This window comes from Montipora foliosa, chromosome 12, assembly GCF_036669935.1.
Source record: "Montipora foliosa isolate CH-2021 chromosome 12, ASM3666993v2, whole genome shotgun sequence".
Lineage (NCBI taxonomy): Eukaryota > Metazoa > Cnidaria > Anthozoa > Scleractinia > Acroporidae > Montipora > Montipora foliosa.
Window position 1 is genome coordinate 10,684,906 of NC_090880.1, and position 12,500 is coordinate 10,697,405.

General features: G+C 38.6%; 1 protein-coding gene and 1 pseudogene across 1 annotated transcript in view; one reads left to right on the forward strand and one right to left on the reverse strand.

Annotated features, from left to right (window-relative positions):
- Positions 1–12,500, forward strand: part of LOC137980119 (zinc transporter 6-like) — a 28,557-nt gene that overhangs the window by 2,066 nt on the left and 13,991 nt on the right. Inside the window, exons 3-8 of the mRNA XM_068827479.1 lie at positions 814–900; positions 1,021–1,105; positions 1,417–1,459; positions 4,624–4,689; positions 6,071–6,151; positions 6,787–6,822. Coding sequence (XP_068683580.1) covers positions 814–900; positions 1,021–1,105; positions 1,417–1,459; positions 4,624–4,689; positions 6,071–6,151; positions 6,787–6,822 — 398 coding nt within the window. The remainder of the gene's footprint in view (positions 1–813; positions 901–1,020; positions 1,106–1,416; positions 1,460–4,623; positions 4,690–6,070; positions 6,152–6,786; positions 6,823–12,500) is intronic.
- LOC137979839 (uncharacterized) overlaps positions 11,510–12,500 on the reverse strand; it is a 1,248-nt pseudogene continuing 257 nt past the window's right edge.

Genomic DNA, 12,500 nt, shown 5'->3' on the forward strand with positions numbered 1-12,500 from the left:
AAATAGAACGCCAAAGGTGACCAGCAAAGCCTTTAATATCAGGGAGGTCTGGAACCAAGTATGTTGCCATGACACCAAAACTGGTCTGCTCATATTGTGGAACACATGTACTAGAATCTTACTGCAAAGAATCAAGCAATTCTGAGAGAAAATGGCTGAGACATATTTTTTCATCACATGTAATCAAAATTCGGTTGAGTTTATGACTGCATCACTTGGCTAAACTTGAATATCCCTGGAACAAAAAGAGATATTTGAAAATAGTAAACAGCATTCTTCTTCTCATACAGACTAGATGTTTATGTGTTAAAATGGCTTTGATAGGAAAGATGTAGCACTTAAACGCTGATATTTCACGTCAAAATTAAGGAGTAATTTGTCACCCATGTTATTAAGAGTATAATGTACACATTTAGCTTTAGTGCTTGTTCAATATAGTATTACATTAAATCTTTCATAACATGATCTATACCATAGTATTGCTGGGTTTGTTGGTGGAGGCCTATTCTTTGATTAGATTATGTGAGGGTGCATTTTGTATCTTCCCAAATTGGCCCAGCTACACGTAGGTTGAAACAAATAATGTTGACCTAGTTTGGTTGCAAATTAACCTAAGGAACAAAATTATGACCTGCAACATATACTTTAATAAAGAAATCCATAAACATGTACCGGTAATCCAGACTCCTTGATGATCCTATATAAATATTGAAACTGCATGTTGTTATACTGTACATTTTACATCATCTTAAGACTGAACCAAAAAAGATCCATGTCCAATATTATAATGCTGCAACTTAATTGTGTTTACAGAGTGCTATTAAACCCTTTCCACAAAGATCTTACCCAGTGATGAAAAGGGTCAAGAGAGAACTTGAGAGTGTTCTTTCTGAGAGACAGGTGAGGTTCAAATTACATGATTAATTTTTTTGATAAAGAGCATCCCTAACAAACCTAATGGTTTACATTTTGGCAGGTTGGTTTTTTTGGTTAGTGATCTTGAACTCCTCAATTTTTCAGGGTTGGAAGATATTCTGGTTAATTGCATTAAATGTGGTCTGCTCATTTGGGCTTTTCGTCTACAGTGGAACAACAAATAGCTTGGGTAGGAAAAAGTGCATTGTGGTGTACTGTAGAATAATGGAAAAATTACAATAAATAGCATGATTCAATATTATTAGGCTGTAATTTACAACTGCTTTTTTTTTTAATTGATTGATTGGTTTTGACAATGATACATACATTGTACATGTATGTTCCAAAAAAAGTTATAAGCAACAATTTTATTTCAATATTCAGTGAATAACAAGAGGCATACATGCTTAGTACAATGTATGTAGGAAAAAGCAATCCTTGGGCATACTGTATCTTCAGTAATCTTTTTGATTGAATTAATTTCTTGTTAATCTCTTCCAGCTCTCACATCATTTAGCTACTTGACAATGTTTGATTTACTAAGGTATGATAAATTGTTTGTTTTGTCACAATAATAACAGCACAGAGATTTTTTTCTTATCAATAGATCTACTATTAATTTTACAGTTGTTGGGGAAAAAATTAATTAGCAACCATTGGAGGCACTTGTCACGTTTCTGATTGCTCATTGACAAAATTAATGCATAAGTAGGTTATTAAAACTTCTAGAATTCAAGAGAGGTTCTAGAGTGCTATGTGGAACTTGCTATGGAAACTCAGCAATGGGGTAATTTTGTTGAGTATATATATATAACAAAATAAACAATCGTATGAACTTGCTCATGCATTTCATGATTTAAGGTCACTCATATATAATAATAATAATTGTTATTATTATTACTATTATTATTATTATTATTATTATTATTATTATTATTATTATTATTATTATTATGGTAAAATTAATCACTTTATTCAAGTCTCAAGATTATTTAGCCAAGCATGAGTGCTCTACTCTGTGGGATTTCGCAATGTTTTTCTGTAAACAAAACTTTATAGGCTTGACCGATGTGCGGTCGAAACATTGGTGGTTTTTTTAAAACATATTTTGTATTCTTAATTGTCTCAAAAAAATCCTTTCTTCTTAAGGAATTTTAGACTGTTCACAGTCTCCTATTTTCCCGTTTGATCGTCGGGATGGAGCGCAAACTGCCGCCATCGTTGTTTTTAAACAGCAAGCACGAACTGGGGAGAGCAACATAACTACCGAGTGGGTGGGGGGAGTGAGGGGTTTTGGCGGGAAAAATAGAGAGACTGTCTGATCTTTACTGCAACTAGTGTTCTGCGACGTTGCAACGGCAATACCTGATTGGTCCATAACACAATGCATCTGTCAATAAAAATACAAGACTCTCAAGTTTCAAAAACAACGTGGCTTAACTAGAGAAAGAATCTCAATGTCTCAAAGTTTCAAAAGGCTATCTTGGCGACCTGGTGGATTACGTAGTTGTAAAAAAGGAACAGATCTGAAGGAAGCGATTACGCTTTTGCTGCAAGGCAAGGATGTATTGGCTGTTCTTCCTACAGGATTCGGGAAGAACCTGATCTAGCAAAGCTGTACAAGAGACAAATGGAAAATGAAAGCACATCTGGAAGAGATCATCCCTCTTGTTTGGTTATTCTACGGTTAAGAGGTATAGGAGAGGAACAGATTAATAATATTATTCTAATGAGTTTGATTTTCAAGAGCGTTAAGGTTTTTGAGAAAACTGAAGATGTACATGTGTCAAATGAGATGAAGAACAGGTTTATGGTCACATCGCCACCAGGAAGAATCAGGGTGTATCAGAGAATTAACGCTAGATGCAAATAAAATAGAGCAAATGCTTAAGTATCAGAAAGCGTCTTTTCCAAGGAGTGTCTTAACTATACACTTTTGTCGCTCATTGTCTGGAGGCTATTTAAGCAAATTGTGGTGATTTCCTTTATATATCCAAGCTCTAGCAAGTTTATTTTTACAAAAGCGGCTAAATGCATGGTTAAGAGTGATTTCTTACTATAAACAAAAACTGACAAACGTTTTTTTTCTCACTGAAATTCCAATATAAAGACAAAACCTGGTGTATCCCGTTAATAAATGGATCCATATTTAGCCCTCAAGGTGGTGTTTATTGCCACGTTTTCACTTTTAAAACGTTCATAGAGTGTCTACCCCGCTTTCATTCAACGCAATTCTCACTATGCCATATTTTGACAGAAAAAACAGAAAATTGTATCGTTCTTTGGCAAAAATCTCTCTCTGTCTGACCTCAGTACAATACTTTACCATTACAATGACCTCATAATGATGTCACAGCAATATGTACGTATCATTTTGATAACGGCATTGTACTGAGCACATCAAATTTTATATCAACCAATGGTTTTAGGAAAAAGAATCTAATGTTCCTGTCATGCAACAAAATTGCCTGCCGTGCAAAACCTCTATTGTCATTTGTGGTCAGTTGTGGTGCAGACTCAGTTCCTTGGTTTTACTAACAGGCGTTTGTTTGAGGGACAGAGGAGGAGGAGGGGGGGGGGGGGGGGAGAGAGAGGAAAAAAAATAATGCCCTCTTCCCATGCAAGGCATATAGAGACAGTTTATTTTATAGGGGGAGAGGTCATAATTTTACTGTTGAAAGGTATTTATAACACTGATGTTTCCTAACGTTGACAAACAGTGGGATTAGTATGTCACGTAAACCTTCTTGCCACCCGTCGTGGAGATGACTGCGCAAAAGAAATCTGTTTCCCTGGCAATGCAGTTGTCAATTGCATTGAGTTCACTGCACAAAAATCTTGAGTTTGACCTGCAACATAGTTTTGATTGGTGCAAAACGATTTTAGGTGATTAGAGACAGCCATTTTAGATACCACTGTAGCTCATTTTAGGTTATTTTAGATATCGTTGTAGCTCCTTGAAGAACTTTGAGTGTTTTCGGCATTGCAGAAACGCCACAGGGAAAGCACAAGAAATAGAACTGAGCTAGTCCCCAGGACCACACAAAGCTACAAAGAACGCCTTGAATTTTTTTTTAAATAAATGTGCGACAAAAGCAAAAACAAAGGTGTTTTTGGAAAGCAAAATGGGCTGAAAATTGCTTGAAAAGGTTCTGAAGATCTTGGTTTATATAAACAGGAAAACATTCAGTTATAAAAAGTACATCACTCATTATCGTGCAGGATTTTGTGGATTTTTAGGAATTGGGCGGGTTCCATTCAATTGTGAGTTCCCCACCCGCGCACCCTGTCAAAAGAACGGTTTACTTATTGGGGAGACTACGAATCAACTGAAATCAGAACAAATCAAATCAAGGGTTGGTGATGTTTCAAAAGTTGTCAAATGGCACTTGCCTATGGCTCGTGCAGTTTTGAGAACTCTTTAAACATCAAACGTGCCCATAAATCATGAAATGCAATCGCGTTCATACAATTTCCTATACATATTAATTTTTAGCATAAAAAATATGAATTTATGCTGGATATAACAACATGTTTATGATGACTTCAACTTGTTGTCAAAGAAAATCCAGCTGATATTATGCTGTTGATACTTAAAGTTATTGGTAGTTGCATTTGCATTCTTAGATGTCATTTACCATGCCTTTAATGTGAAAAAGGACAAAAGATTGTTTAATACTAATTATTGGTTGTTCGATCCGCTCTTAGTCTGTTGACCTGTCTTTTGTCTCTGTGGGTGTCACTTCAGAAACCATCTGCCACATATTCTTTTGGGTGAGAAATTATTGTTTCTTTAATTATACATTGTAAGTTAATATAAGTACCTTTTGGGGACATGGCTTCAACAAACTATGTACTGTAATGTCCGTAAATTAATAGTGGAGCTCCATGCGCGCCAAAGGCGCGCGCGTACAGAGCACCATTGTTAAGAAATCATGGTAACCCATCGATGCAAGAAATCTTGGTTTAATACCGCTGCCATGACGTCATCAACCGTCCATACCTACATACGAACATCCGTCCGTATGTACGTCCACCCATCCATGTATGCCAATGTGACCAGTATCATGCTACAATCATGGACAAAACCCTTGGGAAGGTCAGCAGTTTCGACGTCTTCATTGCTTCTCTCCCCTCCCCCCTATCAGCGAAAAATGCAGAAAGAAAACATCTTCCAAACCGTTTTCCAACTGAACAGGAAAATCGTTGACTGTGTAAGAATTATAGTTGATGTAGTATGGCCGTGTAGCCACATCAAGCCACAGAAAGCGCGTGAAAAATGAAGCCTCATTTATGTTTAGGTGAGTTAACCTGGGTTGAGCCTGCAATCCAATCGAAAACCAGTACCTGGTCAGTGGTCAGTGGTCAACAAAAAAACAGCTGACTTCGGTGAGCTCTAAGCTTGAGCCCACGATATGGTCACATGATACTGGTCAGCAGATATCTTGTTTTGACAGGTGTCAATTGATCAAAAAAGGATGTCCAATATCTAAGATGTATACTGTAAACTAGCATGATACTGGTCACATTGGCATACATGGAGGGGTGGTTGTACGTACGTACAAACGGTCGATGATGTCATGGCTATAAAACCAAGATTTCTCGCATCGATGGGTTACCATATTTTCTTAACAATGGTGCTCCGCTATAATAGTGCTTGCTAAAGCTCACATGAACAGCAGGCATGTTATTAAGTTTGTGCAATTGTTCTCCTTGTAAGGAGGCTCGATAGGGTTTTCAGTGGGTAATGAGTTTCTAATGGAAAATGATTACATTCACTTTGGGTCCTTTCAGTGAGGAAGTGTTTTGATATTTGTGTATTACCATTGTCAGGCAATTTTTGTAAGGTGTCAGGGAGTTGATAAATGTCTCTCATACTGTTGTATTGCATTATGTTCAAAATTTAAATAAAAAATGCCATATCACCAAATTACAAATTGACGCTGCATTTTAGAAGTACAGTAACTGTACCATTGTCAGTAGTTGGGGACTCCCAGTAGAGGTTGGACCTGAATGATTTGTAAAAATGCTGTTGGATAATGAAAACAAAATTCCAATTTATTGAAGTTTAATTTTTATCAAGAATGCAAAGAAACGAGTCTCACTTGTCTATGAAAACTAAAGACATGCAGGAATCATTTTTGTTTCTTTGTAGGTATGAGAGGTTTGAGGTTTTAGCAGTTTTCAGCAGTACTGTGCTAGTGATGTTTGGAGCTCTCTTTATTGTGAAAGAAAGGTAAGTTTGATTCTTCATGTGGCCTTGTCTAGTGTTATTCACCTTCAAGTTGTTAGCTATAACAATAATTCTTGAGATCACAGAAAATAAATGTTATTGAGCCAATTGCACAATCAAGTTATTTTAGTGTAACAAGTAGGATGGATTTTATTTGTCCAACTACTGGCATGCATTTACCAGTTATTGTTTTTTAGATAAAGTACATGTAATCAAGGTGGCTTTAAAACAAGAAAAAGTACATGTAGTATGGATTTTGAAAAAACAAACGTTAAGCATTAGAAAACTGAAGCATTGAGCAATGTAGTTACTGTTACAGTAGTAATCGTTAAGAATGCAGACTCCGACTCTCATAAATACTGTCACCTTACCTCTACTGTGTGTATCTCTAAGAAGAAAATCTCTTGGAGCTTTGTTCTTGTGATAAGCAACCATTGGGTAAGACATTTAAATTCATAAAATCGCTGATTTTTTTTTTTTTTTTTTTTGCACATTGCAGATGATATGAGTCCTAACTCATTATTCCTCTGCTGAGAAATAATTATGGAAAGTGAATATTGTCCTCATCTTAAGTTACATGTACATTTATGCCTTAGTCACTAACTCAGTTTTGCCATGGTTTTTTTTTGTGTTCACAGCACTGAAAGGTTGTTAATGCCTCCTGAAATAATGACGTGAGTTTGGAAAATAATGTGAATGTTAAGTTATAAAATTTAATGTACAATGTAGATTCTTCAAGAAAAGAACAGCAAATAATGTTATTGGTAGTGATGAGTGAGTTGAGGTTGGTGGTTTTGAAAGCTCATGATAGGAAGAAAGTGAATAAAAGGTGAAGGTTGTGGAAGGGCTGATGCATAGACTTGTGACAGAAGTCATCAGTGTCAGAGATTAATTGGCTTTTGTATACAGGTTTGGGGCTGAGGGAAAAAAGAAAGGTAGCAAGTTTGAGAAGTAGAAATCCAGGTGGCAAAGAAGGATTGGGAAGATCTCGAGCATCATGGAATAGCAGCAGGATTTGGAAAGGGACAAGGAGATGAGTAAGGGGACTGTGCTTGGATTGGTTGAATAGGAGGTATCAGGCTGTCACGAAGGGGATGGTTCCAGTCTGGGAGCATGGAAATTTGGTGGTTTGTCGACAACTGTACTCAAGAGTCATTTGCACAAGGAGTTGGTGGGCAAGTCTAACTCGGGCCAACCCCCTCCTGCAGTCCTCCTCACCGTCCAAACAACCCTGCAAACTCCCGAAATCAACCCATGTATCGACTTAACCTCTTAAACCAAACTCCCTTACACTATCCGACCCCGGAGTCTTCCAAATTCCATTGTCCACATCCTTGACACTAATCTTCACTTCCTTTTGCTTCTATACATTACCCATCCCATCCTTCCCTCTCATCCAACCAACTACATGTAGCGTCGCTGTTATGCCTCTTCTCAACCAACCAAATACCACTCCAAAACCTCTATACCTCCCTTGCATTTGGTGCTTGGAATGGGTACGTCTCAATATCCTGTCAAGATTAAAGGGGTAGTATCATGGGAAATATCCCTTAAATTTTGACCATAAAATTAATAAATCAATTTTCAGCGACCGTTTCATTCTTAAATAGCTTCTGGATCACCGCAGTGAGATAAAAATCGATTAAATTTTAAAAGAAAATGAGCCACACTCAGTTATTTTGGAGTTCATAGAAGATGCAAGGGGAGATTTTGAAAACGTCGGCCCAACGTTTTCAAGTTGGCATTCATTTTAATCTTGGTTTGAAGAAACTTTGGCCATTAATTTTCGTTTTCCATCGGTAAACAGGTCTCCTTTGCTTTTCAGATTTTTACTAACAATCCATGATACTGCCCCTCCTATAAGAAATCCTGGAGAATCCTTGAGGATCTTTCGTAAGGTCTTTCTAAGCTCTTTACTTGAGTTTTCTCCAGGATCCTTGAAAGATCCTCATCATTTTCCTCAAAGACCTTTAAAATTCTTAGCATGATCTTTTATGTAATAATTACGTTAAAAAAGCCTCAAGGGTAAAATCTTTCATAATCTTTAAAGGATCCTTGAAGGATCTTTCAAAGATTTTCATCCTCAAAGATCTCTGCAGATTTTTCAAGATATTTGAAGATCTTTGGTTATCTTCAAAGATCTGAAAAAGATTTCACCAGGGATGATGAAGGGGAGGACAGTGGTCATACCGAACCATTGTGCAAAGGGAACAGTGGCTAGCAACTACAGACCAATAGCGCTTTGCACTAATGACGTCATGAAATCGTAGACCCCTAGTGACTGAGACAAACAAAGTTCAGTCGCTAAGAGTTACAATAGAACTGAGGCATAATATTCGCTTCAATCTTTTCGGTTTTAATGGACGTCGACCGTGTTAAACGAGTGAGGGACTGTGTAAGGTCGTGTAAGTAGTGGAAGTGACCACGCGCTTGATCCGAGCATCGATAATGGCCGTTGGTCTGCGGCGAAAATACAAAAAAAGGTTCAATGTTGGAAGGAAAGTGTTGATGGGCCTACGCTACTCCTGCTGTTCGCAAATGGTTGTCTGTTTTCCTCTAAGATATCTTGCATGGATTTTTCTTTGTGATATACTACGTAGCATGGAGGACGTGTTAAGTAGTTCTCTTAGATGTGGGTAATTTTCTATCAGGTGCCATTTCCTCGTGAGCGGATTGGTATTTTGTGACAAAAGTCAGAATTGTGTTACGTGTGCGTTTTCATCTCCTAGTGCGTGACCTTTTTGTTGGAGAATTTCAGTTCAGAGAGATGCCTTTGAACACTGCTCTCTGGGTATCCTCTATTTTTTCAGCGTATTTCAAAGTCTCGTGCGTTTTTCAAAACTATAATGGCAAAAATTGTTATTCGAAGCGGTAATGCTTTCCCTTTCATGAACCTTCATGTTACTCCTGGCGGACATCAGGAAATTCTGCTGTGGGATCTTTTGTAGAGCACGAATATATGTATTTCACAGTTAAGAATTCCCGGGTTCAATCGATTAGCCAAGGCTTACATTTCTCGATGTCTTACGATGGTTTTGGCAGCGGTATGAACGACTTTCTCTCCTGATTTCTGCAACTCTTTAAGAGATTTCGGCAATTTGTAGTCATTTATCTGGATGCTGTGAGTCCGATTGACATCAACAAGGTTTAGCACTAAACATTCTATCTCCTTTTTAGAAACCAACTCCACAGATTTATAAAGTTTTCTTTTTTCCTTCACTATCCCTTATACTTCACTCATACATTTCCTTTCAGAAGATCGAAATGTTTGTCTGATCTACGCGGGGGGCTCATGTGACAAAGTCTATTTTTAGTAATAGTGCAAAGCGCTATTGCATATTTGTCAATGCTTCTCACTTGGGTCTTGGCAGAGAAGCTGTATGGACATTTGCAGAGTAATAGGTTGTTTCCCAATGAGCAGAAAAGGTTTGGGAAGAGGTCATAGGGTATGAAGGATCAGTTGTTGATAGACAAGGCGCTGTTAAGGGAGGTTTGGGGGAAGAAAAGGTGTTTTGCGATGGGATGGATAGATTATTAGAAGGCTTATGATACGGTGTCACATTCGTGGATTTTTTAAATCTTTGAAACAGTGAAGTTGGAGCCCTGACAACGTGAAGTGTGCGCAATTGGAAAACCGCGTAGGTGTCAAATTGGGAAGGATTGGGTAAAGTGGGGATCAAACGTGGAATATTCTAGGGCGGCTCCTTGTCTCCAATGGTGTTTGTTATTGCAATGAATTCCCTCCATGTTGTTGAAAAGGAAGAACATTGGGTACAGTGCAAGCTTGGGAAGGATTGGAGGTTGATCAACCCTTTGTTGTTCATGGGTGATTTGATGCTGTATGGAAGGTCTGAAGAGGAGCTGGAGAGTTTGATCAATGTTGTGCAGGTTTTTTTCGTGGGCCATGGGCCAGGTGGAGTTTGGGTTTGAAGTTGTGCAGTGGGAATTTGATTAGGGCGATAAATGCATGGGATGTAAGTGTGGTGGGGTACAGTGCAGGGATTTTGGATTGGAACTGAGGGCGATTGATGTGAAGACAAGGAGGAGGTTGGCGGTGTTTGCGGCATTCCACAAGAAGAGGAGTGCAGTACATACCGGTACATGTTAATTCAAACTCGTATATAAGACTCAGGGCTTGAAATTGCGACTCACTGGTCGTCAATGTACCCAAGAATTGATTCATCAATTGCTACATCTTGTGGATAATGTCAGAGATTTGGGAGCACTTTACGCACACAGTTGCTTTTCATTTGAAGATAAAAACAGCTTCATTAAAGGCTTATCCACGGTACTCAGTTTATTGACAATCAAATTCTTTCTGCGGCTGTGTTAAGTCAAAACTACCCGAACTCAAGGAGAAGTGTGTCCCTCTGGATCGGAGATTGACTTGCTTTACCGAGATTGAACTCGTGCAAGCAAATCCAAAGTTTAGTATCATATATAGCGAATAAAGCCGAGTTCCCTGTACTGTGTGTGTCAGGGTAAAGTGACCCCGGTCATTCTTTTTCTAACTTATTTGGGAGTGCTTCGCTACAGCAGCTGTACGATGAACAACTTTAAGCCTGATTGAAAGGTTGCTTGGCAGTGAGATTACCTAATAATAATATTATATCGCGTGACCTGCATATTTCTTCAAGTTCCCTGCTAAAAGATTTGAGTTGTACCATTCAGTGGCTTGATGCGCGCTTTCCTTTAGCCCTAACCTAACAGAGGACTGTTCCCGCCCTATGTGATAGATCTGATGATCGTCAGCGTACATAGACAAGTTAGTTGTTACACAGTACGACAAATCGTTCTGAAATATATTCCAAAGTAAGGGGCCTAGAGTGGAGCCCTGTGGACAGCCTCGGTTAACAGTCCTACTTGAACTGAGAAGGTCTCCAATCTTTACACGATAATTGCGATCACACAGATAACTCTCCAGAAGCCGAACTGTGTTGTCCTCAAAGCCGTAAGCTTTGAGCTTACTCAATAATAGTGGTGGATAGAGTGAGTCAATTGCTTTTGACATGTCAGTTGACAGTAAGCTCACAAGCAGATTGTCATCTCTTGCATGTCTCCAGCCCTCCACTAATTGAATCAGAGCTGTCTCACAACTGTGTCCACTGCGGTAAGCCGATGAGTTAACGAACATACGATCTTCAAAGCCCGTAGAAACTTGTGCGCCTATTAGTTGTTCGAAAACTTTGTCAACACACTGTAGGACAGTTATAGGGTGGTAGTTTTCCTTAGCGTTCTGATCATCCTTTTTGTAGACTGGAGTCCAGACTCCACGCTTCAAATCATTTGGCCAGACACTATTAAGTATACATGAATTGAAAAGAGTAGTAAGTGGTTTGGCCAAGTCATCAGCTGCAATTTGCAAGACTTTTGCCGGGATATTGTCACAGCTAGTTGCCTTGTTAATGTTTAGTGATTCTAGAACAGCTAGGACCTGTCCTTGCGTGATAGGTTTTACTTCAAGATTGCATGACGAGTTTTCACTTTCTGTTGTATTCTAAGAACACGTGAAGTGATTTAAGCCTGGCATTGTTACCACCGATACCATCAGCTATAGTGGAGAAGTGATCCACATGGATTTCGGACACCTGCTTTTGGTCTTTAACTGTGGTGCCCTCAACTTTCAGCTGGATGTCTGTGCTCGTTGAGCAATCCTTTGTGCTCAGGAACGGTTTGAATGTTTTAAAAAAGTCTATTGGGTTACTCTTAAGGTCAACTGCTTTGGTTTTCCAGTAGTTCTTTATGGCAATTCGCCTCTGTTTCGTTGCCTCATTTCTTGTCTTGCGCCTAAGCTCCCAAAGCGCCTTGACTTTTGTTTTTCAGATACTTTGCATCAGCCTTTCGTTTGGCTCGATTTGCACTCTTCCATTCAGATGTCATATATGGCACATCATTATCACGTACTCTCGTCTTCTTTATAGGTGCTAAGTCATGCAATACATCATTCATTATTAAATTCCAGGCGTGTACTTGATTGTCTACTTCATCGAATAATTGAAGAATGTGCCAAGGAGCCGTGTCAAGGTGACACTTCAATAGTTCTGAATCAAATTTTTGAAAACTTCTTAAAGTAATTATCTTAGGTTTGTTCAGATTTATTTTCTGCGTAAGAGCCCCGTAAATAAGTGCATGATCACTCAGACAAGGATAATAGTTACCGGAATATTGAAATAATTCAGGTCTGTTGCTGAGTAATACATCGATGAGACTTTCTGTTATGATTGTACCGCGCTTTTCGGTTCTTGTTGGCTTCGTGATTAGGCAGTCAAAACGTTGTTCAACTTCTACATCCAGAAGGAGTTTGCCCTCAGATTTGTCAGGACACATTCGGTCCAGGTTCAAGTCGCCTATT